Consider the following 24,335-nt stretch of genomic DNA (forward strand, 5'->3'; position numbering starts at 1 on the left):
AACGATCAAAATAGCTAATTTATGTACATACGAAACAAATCTAAAAATAACACACACTACAAAGGTAATACGTAAATGCGCTACTAGTTAAAATGTATCAAAACACGCTAAAAGTAAATAGCTGTAAACGCACAACACGCTGAAATAAATTTAAATGCGCTATGAAGGTAATACATAAACGTGCTACAATTTAAAGTGTATTCAAACGCGCTACATGTTAAAACTTAACTAAACGATCAAAAAAGCAAATATATGTATATACTAAACAAACCCAAAAATAGCACGACAGAGCACAAACCAATAGCCACAAAATCAAAAAAACAGTTCCAACACAAACACTTCAAGCCACTTGCTGCAGGTTTACTGTAGTTAGGCAGTGCTGCATGGGCGTCACCACAAAAAAAAGGCCGATCTAAAAAGTGCATTAGCCTGTCAAAAACAAACACAAAAAGACAGACAAGCTCAAGAACTAATCACAATAAAACAGTTGCTAGAGGCAGAGATTACACACATATCCAGATTACTTAATGCCACGTAGAGGCAGCGCATGCGCTGACCTTTACGATACCTAAAAAGGACTTGTGATGTGAAAACCGAACAAAAAACTTCAGAAGGCTCACCCGTGGTTCTCAACGACCTCCAGTGTAACCTACGAATTCTTTCAGCTGAGAAGCGCGTGTCTCTACCTGATGACGCGTGCAGTTTAAAAAAGCCCGGTCATTCAAAAAGGAGCTTTATTGATTCTATTACGGTGCCGCTGAGATCACTAGGCGCCGAAAACCGACCTCTTGTGCACAACGCGCTTATTCTAATGATGCCATTAGTGACAAACAGTGTGTGGGGAGATTTTAATAAAGAAGATGTCAATGAGAAATAAAAACAAGTCAGGTCCCGGGCCGGCAGCCAATCACAGCGCGGCCCGGGAAATGACGTCACGGGAATGTCCCGGGCCGGCAGCCAATCACAGCGCGGCCCGGGACAAAGGGGCGGGACTTAAAAAAAGCCTGAGAAACGCCCCCGAATCGCGTTTTCCCGAGAAAGCGTGATTGACAGCCTCTGTCTCCCAATGGCTAGCGTCCATTTATGGAGCTAGCCAATTGGAAACAGAGGCGGTCCGAACATCCATACTGAAGACAAAAGTTTTCGATCTGGGAGGGGCACTGCGTGCCCTCGCCAGGTCGAAACCTAAAAATGACCCAGACATTTTGCAACAATTGCAGAAACATTAGAGCAGGTTTAACTTGGTGTAGCCCCGTACCCTTAAGTAATGGGATAATATATTTTTGATCCCTTGATAAGAGTACTATTAAGGCATCATTTTTTAAAATATAGGCAGGACAATAGAATGTGTGATGAAGTAAGAAAGCCAACAGCCTTTTACATGTCGATTGATTTACAGGTTGAATCTCAATATTACGTGTCTTGGGTGAATAACATTCAGCACCGTTTTGCTCTGACTAGGTTGTGCTTGGGCACAGTACATCACCTAGTTGCCTCTCCTGAAATGTAGGTACGACCACTGGATATGATCCCATGTCCCTGCAATGAACGGTCTCAGCAAAGCACACGTAACTTTATAATATTTTGTGTTTTTTATGAGAATCTAAGAAGATATTATCTTAAACCAATTCTTCTTGCACAGAATATTAGATCACAAAATTGCACTAAGCTATCTGTTTGCACTTGAAGACCCCTCTGTATGTTTTAATGTTGCACTTTTTTATAAGGGGGCCGTACACCTCAGGAAAAGTTTTGTATGATAGACATTAATACAAGGGAAGCCACAGCTATTTTTTATTGACATGTTTTTATTCTTACCAGTGCATTTTATGTTTTATATTTGTTGATGATATACTGCATTGCACTTTTATGGCTGTTTTTTTTTAAAAACAATTTTTATTGAGACAAGTTGTAGAGCATTTCAATGACAACATACTTTGCATAGCTTGTGAAAACATTATTACAAGAATCACACATTTTCTATTACAGTTTACATAAAACATCACATCTATACTCCCCCTTCTTAACCCTCCTCAATCCACGGGGACATATTTCAGGAGGTCGTACAGCATATTTTGTTCAAATGCCTGCATCTGAATCAGAGTCCTCAGGCTGCGGGGGTTCACATATCCCTCCTCTGTAGGTGTTCCATCCCCTCCAGACCTTCTCCCACTTTTTCGGGCAGCCTCAATGTATATAGACTGATCTTTCTGCGACCATTGCCAGGTCCATATCCCTGCATCACTGAGCGAGAGTGGGGCTAATCCTGGAACCCCAGCGTTGCGCGATATTCCTTTTCGCTACCGTCATTCCTAACGTTGCCCAATCCTGGGCCGTCGCGTTCAAGTCCGTTGGGTCCCATATGTTAAGCAGGCAGCATCTCAGACTTGGCAAAACAGTGATTTGCGTAACCTGGGAGAGTGTCCTCATTTCTGCTATCCAGTATCCCACAATCTTGGGGCTGCTCCAGATGGTATGGTAGAACGTCCCCGTTTCCCCACACTCCCTAAGACAGTGTGGCGTGTCCGTCCTCCCTATCTTGTGTAGGAGTGCCCTAGTATAGTATGTGCTGTGGGGAATTTTTAGCTGCACTAGTCCAAGCCTTGATGGAATAGCAGCTTCCTTAGGGGAAGCCAGCGCCTCCCTCCATTCCGCCTCGTAGATATCTCCTACCTCGCGCTCCCACTTAGCCTTCAGGGTTTCTGTCGGGTCTGGTCTATTGTTTACTATTTTCTTATATGTTCGTGAAATTGTTTTTTTCTGAAGGTGATCGGTCAGGAGTCTATCCTCAGCGGAGAGGAGTCCTCCGGATTCGTGTTATGGCTGTTTTGAATTGTTCTGAATAAAGCTTTTGAATCAAATCGCATCGACCTGTGGCACACAACTTGATAGAAATCTGCTCCTGGTTATCTTTTGTGATATTGTTGCACTCATGTGAGGATTGCATGGCAGCCCAGTGCCCTCTGGGAGTTGCAGTCATGGTACACTTCAATTAAACCAGTTGGACTACAAGTGCCAGATTACTGTGGCTTTAAAGAACTGAAAGACCAAGGATGAAACATTGTATCTTGATGGCATGCAGAGGCATTATAGCACCAGCCAGTAGTCTCTAGCTTTCCTGCGACGCACGTAAGTGAACTATTTAGCAATGAAAGTACAGGCCTGATGAATCATCTAGAAGGAGCTAAGAACAGCAGTCTGGACCCCCGTCGGGCTACTTCCAGCCCCATTGGACTACTTTGCACTCCTGCGTTTTAACCAATCTGACAACTGTACTTTGAAAAACGAGTCTGTCTTTAGTTTTTACTAGTTTCAGTCGCTGCTTATTTGTGCAGCTCAGTTATCCATGAGGACTGTTTAAAGAATAAAGCTTAGGAGTACACAAAGGGACAAGCATACGATATTTTTCTGGCACCCCTTCCTGGGAAGGTGGTTTACGTAAAATTATAAAACCTCTATCCAGCCAGAAGTAGGAAGTTTGATATAACTCATAACTTGCTGAATTGTAATAGCATGTAACTACAATACTGTATTCTACTAGATGTTCGATTTGTCAATACGTTCGTCTCTCACTCATGTATCCGTTTGTTAAAGCATCCACCACATTCATTTCTTACAGCTTTAGTCGTGCAGCCAATTATCCAACACACGCCTCTATCATCCAAGCATGCATTCAACATACAACTCTACTCCCAGCAAAACTGCATTAGAATAGACATTTAAAATGCTCTCCTGTTTTTCCTTTAACCCCTTTCATTTTGTGTTTTTTCAAGGTAACCCATTTTTCGAGCCGGAGCCACCGGGTATGATTGCTGGAGTCCGGGTTGAAGACCTGGTGAAAGTTTTCCCAAACACCTACAAGCCGGCTGTGGACAGAATGAACATCACGTTCTATGAGGGCCAGATCACAGCCTTCCTCGGTCACAATGGAGCGGGGAAGACAACAACCTTGTATGTACTCCTACTTCTCATATCTATGTTTCTTTACTACCCAGGTGGAATTTTAGGTGACATATTCTCAATAGTTTCTGTTGGGTGCAATTGCATCATGGGCTTTTTTAGACATTTGGATCATACACATTTGGTGTAAAAGGAAATCCCACTAGTTAAAAAAAGAATACCACATGAAACTAAAATGCAGCATTAGACACCAGTAACCAGTTCCAAAAAAGCCTCTGGAATGTTATCCCTAACAGCAGAATATATCCAAAAATTCTAGTGCCAGCAACTATCATCATTAGTACATGGTCAACAGATTTTTTGGCAGTGGTTCAGTGCAGAAATGAGAGAGTCTCAAAATCTAAGAGTATTTTGGGTGCGGTGCTCACCCATAGTCCTGATGTTCTCTGGAGACAACCTGGCAATGACCATCAGTGGCCCATGCAGGAAAGATCAGTGGGGCTGTGGGGCCGGGTGGGAGGGGATTTCGACAGACGATGATGAGGGAAAATTAATTATTTATTTGATTTTCCCTAGTGGTCGTCTGTCGAATCCTCACCAACCCAGCCCCACCGCCACTCCACTCTTACCGGCATGGGCCGCTCCTGGAATGACCACACCCTTGCAGATCACAGGATTATGCATACACTACTCATTGATTCATTTTGCATAGCACTGCCCAGGAAGCATCTTACACCTGCATAGCCCTCCATTGAGCTCATAAAGTTGTCAACAAGCCGTAAAAAAAGTAGTTTGGGGGCTAATCAGAATGATGCTGCCATGTTGCAAGGACAAATATCACAACCCTATCATACCCTTATCGGGAATGTGTCAATTGTCCAGTCAACGCTTGAGTGCACATCAGTTTTATATGCATATGTACATATAGCATAAAATATACCCTATAAAAAATCACAAATGTATTTACTTATTTATTTATTGAATTTATTGAAGCGTTTTCATTCAAAGCACCATGTACAAATACTAGTGAACAACAAATGGAAAACAGCTTTGTACAGTTATTCTTATATACTGCGTTTTAGATGAAAGTGCTATAATACATCTAATAAATAAATGAATCCTTGATTTGGTAAGGTATATTTTACATTGTGCACATATATGAATGTATATTAATATATATCTGGAATGTACTTAAATTTTGCCTTTTCAAAGCAGGAGTGGATGTTTGAGTTGATGCACGAGTCAACATTTTAAAATTAATGCTTGAATTTATACATATCCAGTCATACTTAATGTGCAAAACCTACATTAAAATGGAGAGATTGCTTTAACAAGATACATATTCTTATGGCACCCTCCTTTGTATATGGGCCACATCAAGCAAAAATATATCCTACCCAATGCATGTATTTGTAAAGCATTCAAGAAAGTCTTTCCTAATGAGGGAATACGGTTAGTTTAGCTGATCAAATGTAGGCCATCATCTGTAAAATGTGAAAATAAGATTTTAAAGGAAGCTTCTTATTGTAAATCCTCATGTATTTTCCACAAATTAAAGGGTAGTTGAGCTCCTAAGTGATGCAAAGGGACAACATTTTAATCAGGCGTGCAATGCCCATTGGGCTCAAAGAGCTACAGCCCCCCCCCCCCCCCCCCCTCCCTCGTGTATGTCAGCCCGGGCTGAGACAGCTTCCCGGGCACACACACAGACAGTTTTTGAGCTGCTGTGGGATGGCTGGTCTGGCGTCCGTCTTATTGCAGCTGCACCCGAGTACTTTGCAGGTCTTTAAAAGACCATTTACTTGTTAACGAGGCTTTGTTGTTTTTTCACCCCTTCTTAGAGCCCCTGCATCTCCACTCTGCCTATTACTGGAAGAATTCCCCCCCCCCAACCACCCCTCCCGAAATTTTTATTAGCCTCCCCAGACATTTGGCTCTAGTTGAGCCTCTGGTTTTAATTAATTTGTGTGTGTGTGGGGGTAAGATTGGTCAGTACATTTTAAAGTGCTGTTCTCAACGAGTAAAATCTTTTGTGTCGTCAGAGATGGCTTTAAATTGCAGCAGTATACATGGCTCTCCTAGTCTTTTAAACATGTAAATTCATCTACTTAACACATTTCCAAGTTGCTGTTTCTAACCACAGACCCCAACCCGAAGAGGAACAGGAATCCTTTTGTCTTTCCTTCGCAATATTACAACACATGAGGACTATTTCACCCACTCCTCAGCCTCCTACAGGCTAGGCCACATGAATTGAGTCCCCATGTATGAGTTATTGGTAAGGCCCTTTAACCACGGGCACCCATAACCTGATGCCTACCATGCAACAGGGCCACAGTACAAACGATGCACTGCTCTTTAAACAACACGCGTTGTCCACCTTTCATGTTTGAAAAGAAAGTTAATTTACTCTACTTCCGGGGGCTGGAGGAACATGGCGGCCGTCTCACCTCGGGCTTCATGACGGCGATCTGAAGCCATGGATTGTACACCGCAACCCGTGCACCTGATCCCGATGGTTTGATTTTCCTTTCTCAGGTCTTTTCTAGTTTTTTTTTGTCTTTCTGTGCAGAGCGGGCGTCCTTGGCGGACTCCTCTCGGGTGAATCGATAGCCCCGCTTCCCGGCCCCTGGGAGGTTGGTGACTGGCGGTGGGAGGAGGCAGCGCGGCTCCGGAGATGCCGGGACTCTGCCTGCTTCTGGCTCAGTGTTGCTGGGGGCAGAGACAGCACTGGTGCTCGCTTTTTTTTGGGGGGGGGGTTGCTGTTGGGTCCGGGCGGCTGCGGGAAGGCAAGGAGCTGCATGATGGTGGGAGGAGGTCTGTAGCTCCCCAGCTTGGTGCAACAGTACATAAAACCCACTTCCCAGTCAATTCGTCGCGTGGAGCTTGCTTGGTGAGCTAGGACCCAGTGAGTGTAGGCTTGTTTCCGGCTGAGCGGAGGGAAGCAAGGGAGGACTTTTTCTACCGCATGGAGGCTGGTGAAGGAGGTGGAACAGAAGCAAAAGGGATATCCTCCCCCCCTAAACTCGGTTGGTACACTCTGCGTGCCAGAGTCGCCCACTCCTCACAGAATATCGATATTACTCAGCCCATATTGACGTCCAAAAAATCCCACCCTATCTTGGAAACCAATGCAATAATCAAACAGCGCAAGCTAGGAGCTACGATTGATGAAGTAGATTTTAAAGGAAAAGAGGTTCCTGAGAGTAAGGGGAGAGGGAGGGCGAAGAAAAACACTTCTTTAAACGTGGAGGTTACCCCTTCTTTAAAGGCCTACTATAAAGTTATGTCCTCCTCTGTTGCTGCCACCGGTGAGCAACTATGCAAGAGGAGTTAGAGGGGGGCTCCTCTAAGCCCAAGCCTAAGCCTAAGACCAAGGTATTAGTTAATGACAGTGGGTCACCTTCAGCCCTCTCTCCAGCCCTTACCCCATTCTTGCAATGTAAACAGAGAGGTCCCAAGCAGCAGTGGGGATCTATTAGTGGCTTTGTCCTTAACTCCATCTGCTCCCACCCGACAGTGACCCTGTCCAACAGATATAATGTCCTTGAAATTCAAGACTCTCAAGATTCTCATAAAGTGTTGCTAAGGAAATAGTTACTGGAACAGTAACTGAAACAGAAACTGGGGAAACTGGAGGAGTTGGGGCCCAAGGGTCTGTGCCTTGCTCTGTATCCGATATCCTACTCGCCATGAAGGAGGAGATGTCGAGTGGGTTTAAGATCTCAGAAACGAACTAGGCTGAGCTGGCCAGTAGATTTTCCTCTCAGAAATTGGAGGAGGTTATGACAAGGACTGATCTAATAGAGTCGGATAGCCCCATAATTAAGGAGGCCATACACTCTGTGTCAAAGTATGTGGCAAAATTGACAGCACAGAATAAAGAACTTAAGGATGACCTAGAATGGTTGGAAAACCACTCAAGGAAAAGCAACCTGAGAATTTTAAATATTCCTGAAACTCTTGAGGGGTCGGACATTAAGGGATTTCTTATTTCTATGATACAGGGGATTGTTCTAAAGAGTTTACTTAGCACTACCTGGCCCATGAGATCCAAAGGGTCCACCGAGATCCTTTTAGCAGTAATTCTGGTAGACAAAAACCTAGGAAGATTTTGATTAATTTCTTCTCCTATTCTGTCAAGGAGCAAATACTATCTGCAGCCCTCAAGGAAGGCATTATAACCTTCTCACTCAAGAACCATTTTCCTTTTTGATAAGATCCGATATTTTACATACCACAGCAACAAGGCAATGGGAGCTAGGGAGCAGATTAGATGAGTTAAAAAGGTTGGGAGCCAAGGCCCAAATTAAATTTCCAGCTCAATTACAAGTAATGTATCATAATCAGATGCATCAGTTCCGCAAAACAGAGGAGGTGGACGCCTTTATGGCGAAGATTAAAAAAGGGAAATGATATAGAGGAGGGAGGCAACTATAGTGTAAGGGTTTTTTTGGCTTCAGATTTCCAGATTGCTTTTACTTCTTTTTTTTTCTTTAGTATATAGCCCGAGGGAGCAGTGACCTAATAGGCTTTGCCTATTGGAAGGGAGGTTTCCTCATGGGAGTAAGGGGGCACAAGAGGGGGGAGTATTGGGGGGAGCATGTTGGAGTGCAATGGGCAAAAATAAAGAAAATACCTCATCTCACTTGAAGTACACAAAACTTCGGCCAACGAATCTGGGTCAAGGTCAACGATTTGTAAACCGATGGCATGTGATGAAATAAAATACATTAAGATGAGTTTTATCTCATGGAACGTAAACGGGCTAAGATGTCCAAGGAGTCAAAGATTGATATTGAAATACTTGGAGCTCTCCAAAGGACAGGTCTGTCTCTTGCAAGAGACACACTTGACTTCGGGGGAATCTAAACAATTGTTTTCTAGTATTCACTGGATTAGATGCCATTGTTCTTCTGAACAAACAATTGATAGCCACAGAGTCACAATTTTGATCAAGCAGGGGTTAGCTTGTTCTATAAAATCAGCACAGACAGATCAAATGGGGAGGTGTATCATTGCACAACTGGACCTTGGAGGTACAGAATTAACCTGTGTCACCTTTTATGGACCAAATGTGGATGATCCAACTTATATTTCTAAGTTCTATTAGGGGGGGATACCAACCTATTATGGGCGCACTACCTTAACTTTAGGGTACTTAGGTATAACTAGTGACAGTAATCATAAGGTGCTTCTAGAGGAAATGATGCGTATCCTACATCAAACAGCTTCATACGAAGCAACAATAAGAACAATATCCTCTGAGCACACCCACAGTTCACACATATAGTTCCAACATATATATGGCAAGCAACTCCAATCCTCAGGAGTCGGATCAATCAATATAGTCTCCAAGGTCAATGCACAAAAGAGTCCACTTTCTGTATTTGGAGTCCTTTTAATGAATTTCAAATGTTGATTACACCAGCCAACACGTGTTTCGTCGTGCATAAATTATACCTCGACTTCTTCAGGGCTCTGTATCTTTCCGTAATCTCTCATCTTTATATGATCCTCATGGTGTAAACAAATCTTTAGAATCTCCTCCCAATTCATCCAGCAATTTGTCAACCACCTCTATTTCTTTGTTCATCCAGTAATTATCGTCTGGTGTGTTCAATACATGATCGTAAAGGCTTAACTTGTCCACTGTATTCGACGGTAAGTATAAAATATAGTGTGCACAGGGTCGTCGTCTTCTTTCGGTCAGTATACGGCTATCAATCGTCGGTTTCTTATAATATCTCGACTCCCTGTGTTCAGCTTATTAGCTTGTCAAAATCATCCGGCCTCATCCAAGCATTGGCGTCAAGCATGGGCGCCATCTTCAAGATGGCGCCCATGCTTGACGCCAATGCTTGGATGAGGCCGGATGATTTTGACAAGCTAATAAGCTGAACACAGGGAGTCGAGATATTATAAGAAACCGACGATTGATAGCCGTATACTGACCGAAAGAAGACGACGACCCTGTGCACACTATATTTTATACTTACCGTCGAATACAGTGGACAAGTTAAGCCTTTACGATCATGTATTGAACACACCAGACGATAATTACTGGATGAACAAAGAAATAGAGGTGGTTGACAAATTGCTGGATGAATTGGGAGGAGATTCTAAAGATTTGTTTACACCATGAGGATCATATAAAGATGAGAGATTACGGAAAGATACAGAGCCCTGAAGAAGTCGAGGTATAATTTATGCACGACGAAACACGTGTTGGCTGGTGTAATCAACATTTGAAATTCATTAAAAGGACTCCAAATACAGAAAGTGGACTCTTTTGTGCATTGACCTTGGAGACTATATTGATTGATCCGACTCCTGAGGATTGGAGTTGCTTGCCATATATATGTTGGAACTATATGTGTGAACTGTGGGTGTGCTCAGAGGATATTGTTCTTATATTTCTAAGTTGCAGTCTAACTTAATCATGGAAACCCCCCCTATGATAGTGGGTTGGGATTTTAATGTTCTTTTAGATCCTCTAAAAGGCATGTCAAATCAGGTGCATTGTATAGGGCCCCCCGTATTCATCGTGCCATGAAGAACATGATGCATGACTTGGAGTTGGTTGATGCCTGGAGGAGAAAGATGAGAGACCTCCCTGGGTTTACGTTTTATAGTTTAAAATACCACCATTCCTCCAGGATTGACTACTTCCTGGTTAGCAGAAATCTCCTGGATACCACTTCTGCGGTCGCCATACTACGAAGTCATCTCTCAAACCATGCCTCAATCTTGTTTGCCTCTTAAAAAATAATTAATGCGGCACAAACAAGATGGACGCTTAACAGGGCAAAATTAGCAGACCCTGAAATTTTTCAGGTAATCAAAATATCTTCTTCAGAGTTTTGTGACCTAAATATTGGTTCCAGGGCTATGGAATTTGTTTGGGATGCCTTTAAGGCCAATCTGAGGGGCCACTCCATGGCCTCATATGCTCCAAAAATCAAGCTGAAGTCAGGGAGCTAAGATTAATCGAGGGAAATATCAAGCAGCTAGAAGCTGTAATGATTCTGTCAATAGATGGGAGCCCAGGAAGGTTGGGTAAAGTGCATGACGATCTTGATAAGGTTAGGCAAGAGTTTAGAGGGAAGTTAGATGAGAAATGCAAGGCTCAATGGCTCATTAAGAATATGGAAAATTATGAATATGGGGAGAAAGCAGGTGCTCTTCTAGCCTGGAAGGCCAGAGTTGACCGTTCCAAAAATCATATCAGTGAGCTAATAATAAATAACAATGGGGATAAATCTACTAGTATTGAAGATTTACAGACCTGCCTCCTCACATTATTCTCTGGTCTCTATAAAGAGAATTTAACTCCTTCAAAAGAACAAATACAAACATGGCTGAGTAGTAAATCTCTGCCTACTTTAACTCAAGCTTGCCGAGACCTTCTCGACGCCCCTATTACGCTGGAAGAGATAAACACTCAAATTAAGTTATCTAAGAATAATAAAGCAACAGGCATGGATGCTTTGCCTAAAGAAGTTTACAAACTTTTGACAGATGAACTGACCCCAGCCTTGGGAGTTTTGTTTCACTTATCATATAGTTTAATAGGTCATATTCCTAGCTCCTGGAAGGAAGCAACCATCGTCCTAATACTTAAACTTGGGAAGGATCCACTTAAAGCAGATTCATATTGTCCGATCTCACTGCTAAAATACGATTTTAAGATCTTTATGGGCATTTTGGCAGGGAGATTGGCTAAGCTGGTTCCTAGATTCGTTAACATCGACCAGAAAGGTTTCATAACCAGGTGTTCTATCCAGGAACAGACGCAGTTGCTTATAGACAACATCGATCTGGCCATAATAAGAGCAAACCCCTTGGCAGTGATCGCTCTTGACGCTGCCAAGGCGTTCAATAGGGTCTGTTGGGCCTATCTTGGGGAGGTATTGGAAGCAATGGGGTTTGGTCCCATATTTATACAAACCATGAGGAAATGTTATCTGGGAGCATCAGCGAAAATCCTGATAAATGGAATGCTCACCTCCAGCTTTGAAATTCAGAGGGGGACTAGGCAGATGTGCCCTATCTCGCCTTTGCTATTTGACTTATATATAGAGCCGTTTGCTCAGGCTATTAGATCAGATGACCTAATCCCCCCTTTTAACTCTCAGCTTTATCAATCTAAAATAGCTTTATATGCTGATGATATAATATAATCCTATACACGAGCAACACAGAAGAGACTATTCGGCAGGTTGAAACCCTATTGGAGGAGTTTGGCTCTATCTCTGGTTACTTGGCTAATTCCTCCAAGACAGAGGTGATGTGCTGGAATATCGATCAGTTGGGGGGACCGATTAGTAAAGAGTTCAAATATCTGGGCATTAAAATTATTAAAGAGATAGATCGCCTCTTTGCAAGGTGGAGGAACCTTCCCCTGACTATCTACGGGAAGGTTACCTAGTAAAAATGACTATCCTCCCAAAGCTGACTTATTTATTTAATGCAGTCCCCCTGACTTTCCCCCCAACAGAATATTTCCAAGGTTCAAAGTAAGATCAGGAGTTTTGTTTGGGGGCATAAGGGTGTAAGACTGTCATGGAAGTAACTAAGGCGCAGACTAGTGAAAGGTGGGTTAGCTCTTCCAGATATCAGCTAGTATTTAGTTGCATTCCAATTTAAAGCTACACGGATGCTACTGTCTAAACCAGTGGGAACGGCGTGGGGAAGGCTGCTTTGCGAATTGGTAATAAATGAAGGCGGGGAGGTGCAGAGGGGTTTCTTTACAAGCTCGGGTCTCCCAAGTTCTTTAAAAGAGTGCGCTTGAAGGTTCTTAAGACTACCCTAGAAACTTGGTTTAAAGTAAGAACCAGATGGGGAATTGGCTACTATTCCGAATTTGCCCCCATATGGGACTCCCCGGCGACACCACCCTGCCTTCAAGGTGGTTTAGCCGGCCCCATTAAGTGAGCGGGAGTCTCTATATGGTCCGATCTGGGGGATGCAAATGGAATCCATCCGTAGGAATTGCTAGGTGCCAGGATAGGATCTTGTTTTTCAAAGTTTATGTTTTTACAACTCAAATCTTGGTTTGAGGCAGATAGCGGGGGTATCAGAGGAATCTGGTATACAGAGATCCTGTTTCAATCTGTTCAGTCGTAGAAGAAATAAATCTCTATCTGGTTTAAAAAGCTTTTAGATGCAGATGATCAAGGTATTCCATCACAATCATTGGCTTGGTACCAATCCTCCTTTGAATCCGTCATTGGCGATGTCCTAGAACCATCTTTAAAACTATTGTATATGTTTATTAAATCATCTAATCTTAAGAAAAATCACTGTTTTGTTACTAATTGCATTTATTATACACCCGCCAGAATAGCTAAATTCGCCCCACTCCCTGAGCCAAAATGTGCATGGCACCCAAAGCCAATGCCAATGATATCGATATGTTTTACGAGTGCCCTCAATTAGGCTTGTTCTGGAAGGGGGTTGGAGACTACCTGTGTAACATCTTTAAAGTTAACATCGAGGTTAACGGTTTATTAGTGTTTTTTGACAATGATAGACTCTCCACCCCAGATTTAACACAGATACACAGAGGGTTGTTGTTATGTCTGATTTTGCTTGTTCGTACGGAGATATGTAAAAAAAATGGAAAGACCCTCTCCCTCCTAAAACTGAAGATTGGCTAAACTCCTCACTTGCAATAGCTTGCCTTGACCCTGTTGGGACCAGTGATAGTTCAATGAATATTTGGCAACCCTTTACAACCATGGGTCGAGATCTGAGACTACTATGACATCTATGGTAAAAATCATTTGGTCCTATGATTACAACAAAACCCCAAGAAAATAAAGGGGCTGGTCGGGTGACCTAAGCAAATGCAGGAAGCATAAGGGCGCCCAGTTTGAAAATAATGGCTTTGTAAGATCTGCAACATGCTTATTGGTGGGATGAGGACAAAAACAAAATGTACTCTACTTCCCATTATGTAAACACAGCAAAAAATGTGCTGTGCTTGTACTGTGGTGTAAAAACCTTACTTTCATTTCTTAATATGGAAGTAGCAAATGGGTTTGTCGTGTTTTTTTCTATCAGCCCAACATACATGTCATATAGCCCTTGCAGTCCTTGCTTTATGGACTGTTAAGGATACCCAATTAGAAAATTCTTTAGATCAGTGTTCTTTCCTTCTTTTTTTCTTCTTTCCATTCTTGCCTTATTTCTCGCCTTCTTTCTTTCTTTCTTTCTTTCTTTCTTTCTTTCTTTCTTTCTTTCTTTCTTTCTTTCTTTCTTTCTTTCTTTCTTTCTTTCTTTTAGCTTTTTTAAGTATGTGTTCGCCAAGACCATTTGATTTCACCTAAAAGAGATTTCAGCTAGACTTTGTCCATTAGTCTGTGGTTATGCCATTCACTTTTTATTCCCACACACTTCAGCATGCATCAAGGGCAATGTGTCAGCCCACTCCATCCATTGGTGGGCTTCACAGCGAATTATGGCTTGCTGCCCTGCCACAAAAAGCACATTAACACACAAAGTAGTTCCTTTCAGTGCTAGGAAGTACTAGGGCAATGGTGTTTACAGACTCCTCCTACTTTGCAGTCAGAGAAAAAAATGTAAAGTGAATTTTGTGTCATTCTTGTTGGGGTAAAGGGTGTGTGAAAGGAAATGCTGTCATTTTTGTAACCCACAACAACATATCTATACCTGAAAATGAACTTCATGCATTCAGAAGTTAGGAAAGCTAAAAAATGAAGCACTTTTTTAGGTCTTGGACTCGGCAGCGCATGCGCTGTCTCGTCAGAGAGATGCTGTATACACTATAGTGGGAAAAGCTCCACCCACTTTACGCCCATCTTTTTGATTGGCTTTAATAACAAATACTGCATTGTGATTGGTGCTTGGTTTGTTAGTCCCGCCTCCTGACTGCCATGATGACATCATTTTTGTCCTTCCACGGCTTATCGGCCCTATTACTTAAAAAACTATTTTGTTTCCCTACCTCTACCTGTTCCCTCCCATAGTCAGTAACTTCTTAGACTGCCACCCTTCCCCACCCTCTCTTGTTCGTGCCTTCTTTCAGGCGCGCACTGCCGTTTAAAATGCAATCCGTCTCGTGAAAATACAAGTCAGATTGCATTTTCAATGCTTGTTTGCAATTTCATTGGCGGGTGATTTGGCACTCTTTGTCTCGCATACGTCCGATGCCTTACATCGGATGCATGCGTGACAAAACTCCAGGCCGGGTTCGCTAAGGAGAGGAGCCGCACTACAGCCGGAGGGTCGCCTAGCAACCAGGACTCCTGCGCTCACGTCACCACTTTACAGAGCGAAAGGCCGCCCGGAAGGAAGTCTCGTCCCTGCCAACTTATTACAGCCTTGCGCCCCATTATTTCCACCCCCTCCCCGGGATCTCTTCTGCCCGTCACTTTCCTCCCTTGTTGCTGTATGGGAAAAATTGAAAGCAAGTTGTGGTGCGTCAGTTAAACAAAGCGCTGCTCGCCATGATAACGTGGTGGGGCACCAGTTGACCCAGAGCTCGCCACAAAATACAGGTATTTCGATGTATGCCGTGTTGCGCTCCCCTGCCCTCATTACCCCAACCCTCTCTCCTTCCAGCACTCGTTAAGTATGCAGCACGGTATCAGAGTGTGAGACAAACAGCAAACAGCTGTTCAAGTTATTCTGCTGCAGCGTCCACCATAAAACAGGAAGTTTGCTCGCTGGCCTTTGTCCATGCAGTTTTCGCTGAGTTTTTGGCTCCCCTGATATTGTCTTTATTTGGGTTGGTTTTGCTTTGGAATGGTCGGCAGCGCTCCCGACTATCTTGCAGATTTCACTGGTTTTCAGTGTTGTTTTATTTCCACCCGTTTTACGCTACGTTGTGTTAGTATTGTCACTGGCAGCAATGGAAGGGGCAATGCGTGGTGCAAGCTGCAGTGGGCTCCTGACGAGTGCCCTGCCTGCCACTTCTTGTTTTACTAATTAAGCACCGATGCTAGCTCAATGCCCATCAGCTAATGGTAATATTTGTGTGTGGGCACACATCGACCGCCCACTGTACATGTCAGAACTATTCTGCTTTATTTAAATCAAAATGCAAAAAATAGAGCCATAAAGTGGCCAATAATAGATTGCTTTACTTTAAAGGACTTAAGAAATAAAGGCAGGGACTGGGTGGCAGTACCATGAGCATAAAAAAATTACAAAGGAAAAATCTGTTTTAATGATCCAAATACTGTTCTCTCTCAGTAACGAAAACGTGGTTACTTTAAATGATGATCTTTTGCACGAGAGTCACACTACATCAAGGCTGAAAGCAAACTAAAGCATGTTTCAATTCTTGATGATTTACAAAAATAAATAGACAAAAGGGACTTATTCCAACAGGCTGAACACACTTAAAATAAAAAAAGCATTGGCAAAGCTGCCGGGCCCTCAATGAAAAAAACACATTGGCTAACTACAAAAATATTTTGTTAGTTTCAAAAAGCACACATTGTCATGGTAGTCCCCAGTACTTTGTGTCCGATTTGCTCCTTGCAAAAGGGAGGACTGCCGTCCTTTAAATTGAAGTTATCCAATGGCTTTAGTTTCCACCCGTTTTGCACTATAATACCAACTTCATTACCCTATGTTAACAGTATATTAATATATTTATAATAGCAACTACACCACTAAAATAATGAATATGCCGAGACCAATTGGCATTGCCAATGCTTGTTTGTAGTTCTGATGTGTGATTGAAATTACTAGGATCACAACAAATCAAGACACTTTACATGGTGATGCACAAATGATAAATATTCACAGAAACCTGATTTCCACACATTATCATTTGTGTGCAATACAGTTTTATCAGTAAAAAATGTCTTCGCAAATTGTGTGCCTATTTCAATGGAAAATGTGCTGTTTGTAAATCACAGTGTGTTGTAATGTTGCACTTTTCATAAGGGGACAATACACCTCAGGAAAAGTATGCTATACATTAATACAAGGGAAGACACAGCTGTTTTTTAGTTACATGTTTTTATTCTTACCAGTAAATGTTATGTTTTATATTTGTTGAGAATATACTACTGTATTGCAATTTTATGGCTGTTCTGAACTATGCCGGGTAAAGTTTTTGAATCAAATCAAATCGACCTGTTGCACACAACTTGATAGAAATCTGATCCTGGTCATCTTTTGTGGTCTTGTTGCACCCATATGCGTTTGGCATGGCAGCCTCCTGTCCATGATAGCTAGGTATGTCTCGAACTTTTATCATTCTAAAATGTGGGTCGTGGCTCTAACACGTTTGGGAAGCACTGCTTCAGAGGTCCCAGCTTTTCGTCTTGTGCATCCACCTACTGCAGATAAATTCGAAAAGATGGTCTGCTTTGCTTACATGTGTGATGAGTAGAATTTATGATCGCCACAAGGTCCTATGACGAGTAATAGGGACGAGACCGGGGTCACCTTTGCTTTGTTGAAACACAACCAGAACAAATTTAAATCACACAACGTGGAAATAGAATCACACTATTTTAGATATACAATGGAGGCGCGCTTGTGCCATCTAGTGGCTTAGTGAAAGAATGCTTGTGTTTGTAAATTGTCTGATGGCTAATTGCATATTTCTTACATTGTATTTTGTTTGTCTAGGTCGATCATAACGGGCCTGTATCCGCCCACATCTGGCACAGTATTTGTCCGCGGCAGAGATATCCAAACCCACATGGACACCATCCGGCAGAGCCTGGGAATGTGTCCGCAACACAATGTACTCTTCCACCAGTAAGTGCTCTCCCAGTCCGTGTTTTGGACAAATGGCTATTTTAAAAAAATATTTTTTTCGCCTTAACTTTACCACATTTTTTGTTCCTCCTGCTAGTTGAATGCCAAGTTTTCATGAATTGTAAAAGAAAAAATACAATCTCACATTAACTAAGACATTTCCTGGGGGCCTTAAGCCTGCATTGCACCCGTAACTGTGCAATTTTGTACAGGTGCTTTGGACATTTTGCGCTAGCATTTGCAAGGATTGAGTTAGGCTGAAGGGCTACGAGAGAAGCTCTTAAAGTACTGCACCAAAAAATAGAAAATTACAGGGGCATATTTACAAGCACCGATTGCCATGACAACGTCATGTCACTTTCAGTGACGTTGTGATGGAGATATGGGCCTCGCCTTATTTACAAGGCAGCGCTAAGCCACTTAAGGTTGCTTAACGCTGCCTTGTAAATAAGGCCCCCTTTCACGCTATGCTTAGCTTGAAAGGGGAGGGCAATGGGTGTTGCTGAGTGCGTTCCACCGCAACACCAATGGTAGCCTATGCACGTGGAACTCAAATATTCCTGTAGATTAAATTAAGATACCAGAGGGCACTGCAGGGGTATATTATTATGATTATGATTATTAAAATGATTATTATTCACAATAATAATAATAATAATAATAATAATAATAATAATAATAATAATACTTTGAATAATAATAATAGTAGTAGTAATACTGATATTAAAAAGGCATTTGTAAATAATGATAATCGTATCAATAGTAAACAGTTATGTATCTCACCCCACACAGGAGTGGTTTCCCGCTGCTTAAGTGCTGGATTTTACAATTATCCCAAAATGGGACATGTTTTATCCGTCTAGGAAGCCTGAAAGGCTCAGTCGGCCTTGCCATAATTCATACCTGTGTCTTTCAGATTTCCAGGCTCCCTCCAGCCTGCCAAGCTACCATACTGACACCAGTGTATACCATGTCTAAATTATGGGACTGAATTAGAGTTCAGCAGAAGGGTTTCTCCATCACAAATATTACAGAAATCCCGTCCACAATATTAAAAGTGTATTCTATCCAATGGCACTTGTAATACGGCAAACAGGATATCTGTCACCTTTGAGTCGGAGTAACCGCTACACAAAACTCTAAATGAGACCCTATATGCTTAAATATATCATCACTGGCCAGATTTAGAAACCCATTCATTTTAAGGAAGGGTAGTGAAAGTTGCTTCCTTATTTTAATCTAGTTGTGGAATTAGAGTTTGCAACCGACTTCAGCCATCAGAAACGATTGCATTAATCCCACATCCGAGGGAGTTGGGGGATGTCAACTGAAGTAAGAGGCTTGTCTGACAGCTCCTTTATTTCTTGATGAAAGTAATTGATGTTTGTTTGTGCAGTAAACATTTGACTACTATAGGCTCCTGTAAACTAGCCACTCCTACAGGTTCCTGCACCGTGCGCATCAGACTAAGAGTCTCATACGAGTGTCCTCTTAATTCCCTAAGGGCATGGTAAATGGGGTTTACCAGCCATACAGAAATTAGTGCTTAATTTGTAGAAAACAAAGGGACGGCCTCCAATGTTTTGCTCAGAATTCCGGGGGCTGTGTTATCATTTGTCGGGGCTACCGAATACTATGGCTGAGTAGTCTTGAGTCCACCCTCATGTCTTTTTAATCCACTACCAGACACACCCTAACCTTTTATCTCACTCTTTTTTTTTTTTTTTTCATCCCACCTTGCTTCTGTTGTCACGTTTTTTCTGCTTTCTCATCCTCCTTCTTTAGCTCTTTTGAGTTTTTCCTTCTCTTGGTCAAACTCTGTCGTGGAAAAATAAGTCTCCCAAAAATGAGTACCCAAAGAGTGGATTCTGGGGAAGGTGGGGGTAGGGGGCAAGGGGGCACAACTCCAACCACTGGATCAAATTAAGCACTGACCAAGGATCTTTTGCGTATCACTTGAGAGCAAATTGAGTCTTCTGGTGAAATTTCAGAGGAACTAAAGGTACATCCAGGACAATCTGGCCTGGTGTTCTTCATATCTCTGGACCATCAGGGGCTTTTAATTGGATGGCTATACCCCACAGTTACTGGTACCCCAGTACCGGTAACTCCAGAGGGAGACGGGATCGCACTCAGAACTAGGACATTAATGTTGTATTAAAAGCATGTAGCAATGCATATTTCAACAATTCAATCGAAAGCACAAACAGTACTGGATTAAAATGTCCATTGAGGATAAGCATGTAAGACGAGTGGGTGTAAGCCGACATGTAGGTGCACTTCAAAACACTTGAATAAGCAAAACACTTCTGCACCAGAACTTGTTTCAACTAGCCGATAACTGTGCTAATATTTGTAGTAATGGCAATATGAATATTTCCATTAGTGCCAGGATTTGCCATATTTATCATTTTTTATTTCAACTATGGCATTAGTTAGGCTTTAAGTGCTTGTTTTGTGCCGGTTGTTCCAGATTCTGTACAACAGATCTCTTTTTTGTGGGCGAGGACTTATTTTTCATTATCTGATTTGATCCAGAGCAATAGAGACATAGAGAGAAAAATGAGAAAGAAGAAGTAAACGATACATAGAAAAACGATGACACAGGGTACATACAGCAGGATTGAAAAATAACCTTTAATAGTGACATAAAGAGGCAGGCAGTGAAGAGTGGTGGAAGAAAGAGGCATGAGGTGGAACCAAGACTAGACAGCCCTGAAATTCATTGCTTCACCCTGACATTCAGCATAGTTGGTGGCAGGTTTCTAAGGAAATCCGAGCCTCTGAACTTACTGTTTTTGGTACAAATTAAGAATTGTTTCCTTTCTGCAGTTGATTTGTATAATATTCACAATATCAGTTCCATCTACAATGCACCAGTGCTGTCTCAGAGCATGGTAACTCTGTTCAAGTGATTGCTCATGCTTCTGCCATGTCACATGATCTGGGATTCTCTCCCTCACATTACCTTTCACCGACCTACAGGGCACAGCTAGCCTGAGATGCTAAACATGCTCTAGTAACATCCCTTATGCCAACCCACTTGGCAAGGTAGTTCATCATCAGTATCTGTATGTGCCACATTATTGTATTCATTATGAAACTGTCGGATGTTGTATCTTTTTCTTCTCCTTCCTCATTTCCTCTGCACTGCTTTTCATTATAAAACCCAATAAAATGTATCGAAAAAAAAAGAAATACATTCACAAGTTTAATTGAAACACGTTTTGCTATTTAAACAGGAATCTCAAAGACACATGGCAGTACACACGTGGGCACATTCTGACCTCCCACAACAGAATAGGCTAGCTCAAAAAGCAAATGTCCTTCTGATTATGAAAGGGAATGGAAATGTCATGCTCCCTTGGACTATATACAAAGTGGAAACACCCCTGTTTTAGGGCAGAACTAAACTGGTAGAGTGCTGATAGTGATGTCTCTGCTGTGAAAAGTCATGCAGAGGATTAGGGGTATCTTGAAGTCTGGGTATGTACACACGCACACACACACACACACACACACACACACACACACGCACACACGCACACACCGCTGTCTGACCAAAATGGAGTGCATATTTACTCTTCCATCTCCATGTGCACCTCAATACTGGAGTAAGTTATAAAATGGACCAAAGTAAATCTAACTATGCTTTTAGTTTTTTGATACACTCACTTGAAACTACCTAAACACCACACAGCGACAGGTCCCCGTAGTGCAGTGGTCCTTACAGAGATGTTATTTCTCTAACTTTATCAGGGCTCATGAACACTATGAGGAATGGTCTAGTCCCCACAGCAGTGGTTAAACTTATGCAGACATATACTTTCCTCTTCCCCAAACATCACAGATCAAAACCCAGAGTTGTAAAATGCATGCTCACTGTCAAAATATGTTGCCCAGAACAAGAATAGAATTACACCCAAGAAAATGTCTTTGAACATGACTTCACACAAAGGCTGATTGATGACAGAACAATAGAAATGGAAAATACATGTATTTAACCTCCATTTTAATAATCGGAAACTATGCATTAATATGTTTAAGCACATAATGTTGTTTCATGTTTTAAAATGCTGTGTATTAGATTATCAATTATTACATTCAATACACAATGCATGAAAGATCTTGTCTCACTTTCACACTTATCTCAGCCACCTCACCCTGCAATGTGTCCAGAGCTGTGATAAGATTGGCAGGACAATATATGTCTGTTATTATCCAGTGTCCCGGATCAAAGTTATACATCTCATTAATCTGTACTTTATCTGTGTTGATGGGATCTCTTTAGGACTGGTCCATGATGCATGAAGATTTCTAAATCTACATCGAACTACCGTATGAAGTGCTAAACTAAGCTTTGATTAAATCCATATAATAAAGAGAAAGGTTTCAGCATAAAACGTCAGTAGAAGTTTCAGAATAAAGTATTGCATAGCATAAAGCCATACAACTGGAATGGAGAAAGAAATGTAAGGCATAGAAGTCTAAACCGCTCCTCTCCTAAGACGTCTCATCGTAGTGTGTGCCATTTACAGTCACAAGCACTGCTTAGTTATACTCTCGAAGATTCTACTAAATTATTGTCATGGACCAAATTAGAGACCACCTTCAAACAATACTTTCCTTCACATGACACAATCGAAATTCCTTCTTCTTAGATGTATGCTTTGAAAATATGTTAATAACTCTCTCTCGTTTGATCCACATATCTCTAGATGACCTTGAATTTCTGTTTCCCTTCCACACAGACAATAAGCCTCCCTTCTGATCGTATTTTCTTTCACCCTTGACTCCCTTCTCACTAGCTTATCAGTTTCACACAAAGGAACATTCTCTTAATCAATTAGGCCATTGTACCAGACATCTGGAAAAACACTACATCCAAAAGAATATTCACATTGAATGTCAAACGTTGCAAAACCCAAATGCTTAAGGCCTTTAGTCAAGGTACCTAATTAAACTTCCATACATGTTATACTGCATGCTAATACACGACCAATTACTTTGAGAGTACATACATTCCTCGCATATATGTTCCATTACATAGCAAAGCAAAACATCTTCTTATAAATGCACATAACAATAACTCATTATTATTAAATCAAAGCATTAGCAACACACATATGTATAAATGTCATGATTACAGAACACATGCACTTCATATGTGGCTTTAAGTGCATTTTTCTCTTGCAGGTTACATTAAATTTCATGAATGCATAAGGCCATAATATACATTTACGGCCTAATCAATAGAAATTAGGGTAAAGTAGATGTTATGCCACTCTAGGCCTTTCTTAGTGTTACAGAACAGGTGGAACTAGTTTAGTGCTATGCAAAATAACAAATATACTCAACTAGAGGGAGCCAACGTAGGATATACTGAAAAAACAGCAATGTAATATGGGAGAAAAAACTAAATTAAAATAAACCATGAGAAAGAAATAAAGGGACAGTTCTAATGTGTCTAGACCAATGTTCTTCAAACTTTCTTAGTGCTTCCCCCCGAAGTAAAGTATTTTCATCGCCCTCAAAACGGTAAACATATTTGTTCACAATTATTCTATAACATGTTAAATACTGCAACCAAGCAACATAATTGTAGTGGGGTTGAAGGGCACACCCTGCAACAGATACAGAGATAACTGATTTGGAGTAGTATTTTTCAGGATGTCACATTAAATATTTGCAATTCAAAATGGTGCAAGTCTGCTAAATATTTCAAGCAAGATCATGGCAAAGAGGGGGATATTAAAATAATGTTCTCAGTATAAACCTATAAGTTAAATTTACAATATTCTAAGCAAATGATCCACAAATTGGAAACTTAGTTTGAGGGTATCGAAAGAAACACTCACACATGCTAATGTGTTTAAAAATCTACTGGTTGCTCTACATCATTGATTATGTCATTGATACCTATACTACTTTTGGTTTGATCTCTGATATGAATGTCAATAGTTATTCCTTTAGCAATCATAGAGCACTCTCCTTCCATTTAGCTCAAAAGGTATTAGGCTGTTGGAACCTCAAAGAAATGACAGTAAGATTTGATAAATCAAATGGTAGAACTTATTGTAATACCAAGTTAACCTCTAAACTGACAAAATCTTTGACTGCATTAACTGTGGAGTACGAAAGCTAAATATAGTCCCTGGTGGACAAACCAAAATTAAATAATGTTGTTTCTCCAAGGATCCCACATTATAATTCTGTTGTCTACTTAAATAGGGAGATAAATAGACTGGTAAGAAGCCACTTTGTTCCTCTCACTATGGAAAGAGGCAAATTAATTCATCTCCTGAAAAGAAGGCAGAGATTAAAAACAATGTTCAAGAAGGAGGAGCATGCTTATAAATATTTGAGCTAAAAGAAGCTTGTTGGACAGGCCACATGAAGGGCTTGCTCCCTACCCGCATGACAGGGCCCGAGCCCCGGCCCTCCAGGTGGTACCCACAGAAGCAACCCGCACCCCGTCCCCTACGGGACTCCTGCCCCCGGACATCTCTGTATCATGGGGCCGAGCCACTACCAGCTCCATCGCCCGGCCCGGCCGCCATCTTGGACACTGCACCACGAGGCCGCGTGGCCTCGACTCGACCCTAACCCTGGGCCTGGCCAGGCCCCGACATCCCGGCACCATCATCCTCCCAGGAGGTGAACGGACCACTTGGCAGGTCAATGGG

General features: G+C 41.8%; 1 protein-coding gene across 1 annotated transcript in view; it reads left to right on the forward strand.

The window, feature by feature from the left end:
• The window catches only part of ABCA4 (ATP binding cassette subfamily A member 4), a 1,055,123-nt gene that overhangs the window by 546,248 nt on the left and 484,540 nt on the right, over positions 1-24,335 (forward strand). The window contains exons 18-19 of the mRNA XM_086957892.1: positions 3,774-3,951; positions 17,518-17,649. Coding sequence (XP_086814018.1) covers positions 3,774-3,951; positions 17,518-17,649 — 310 coding nt within the window. The remainder of the gene's footprint in view (positions 1-3,773; positions 3,952-17,517; positions 17,650-24,335) is intronic.

The sequence above is a fragment of the Lissotriton vulgaris genome, chromosome 1_1 (assembly GCF_964263255.1).
Source record: "Lissotriton vulgaris chromosome 1_1, aLisVul1.2, whole genome shotgun sequence".
NCBI lineage: Eukaryota > Metazoa > Chordata > Amphibia > Caudata > Salamandridae > Lissotriton > Lissotriton vulgaris.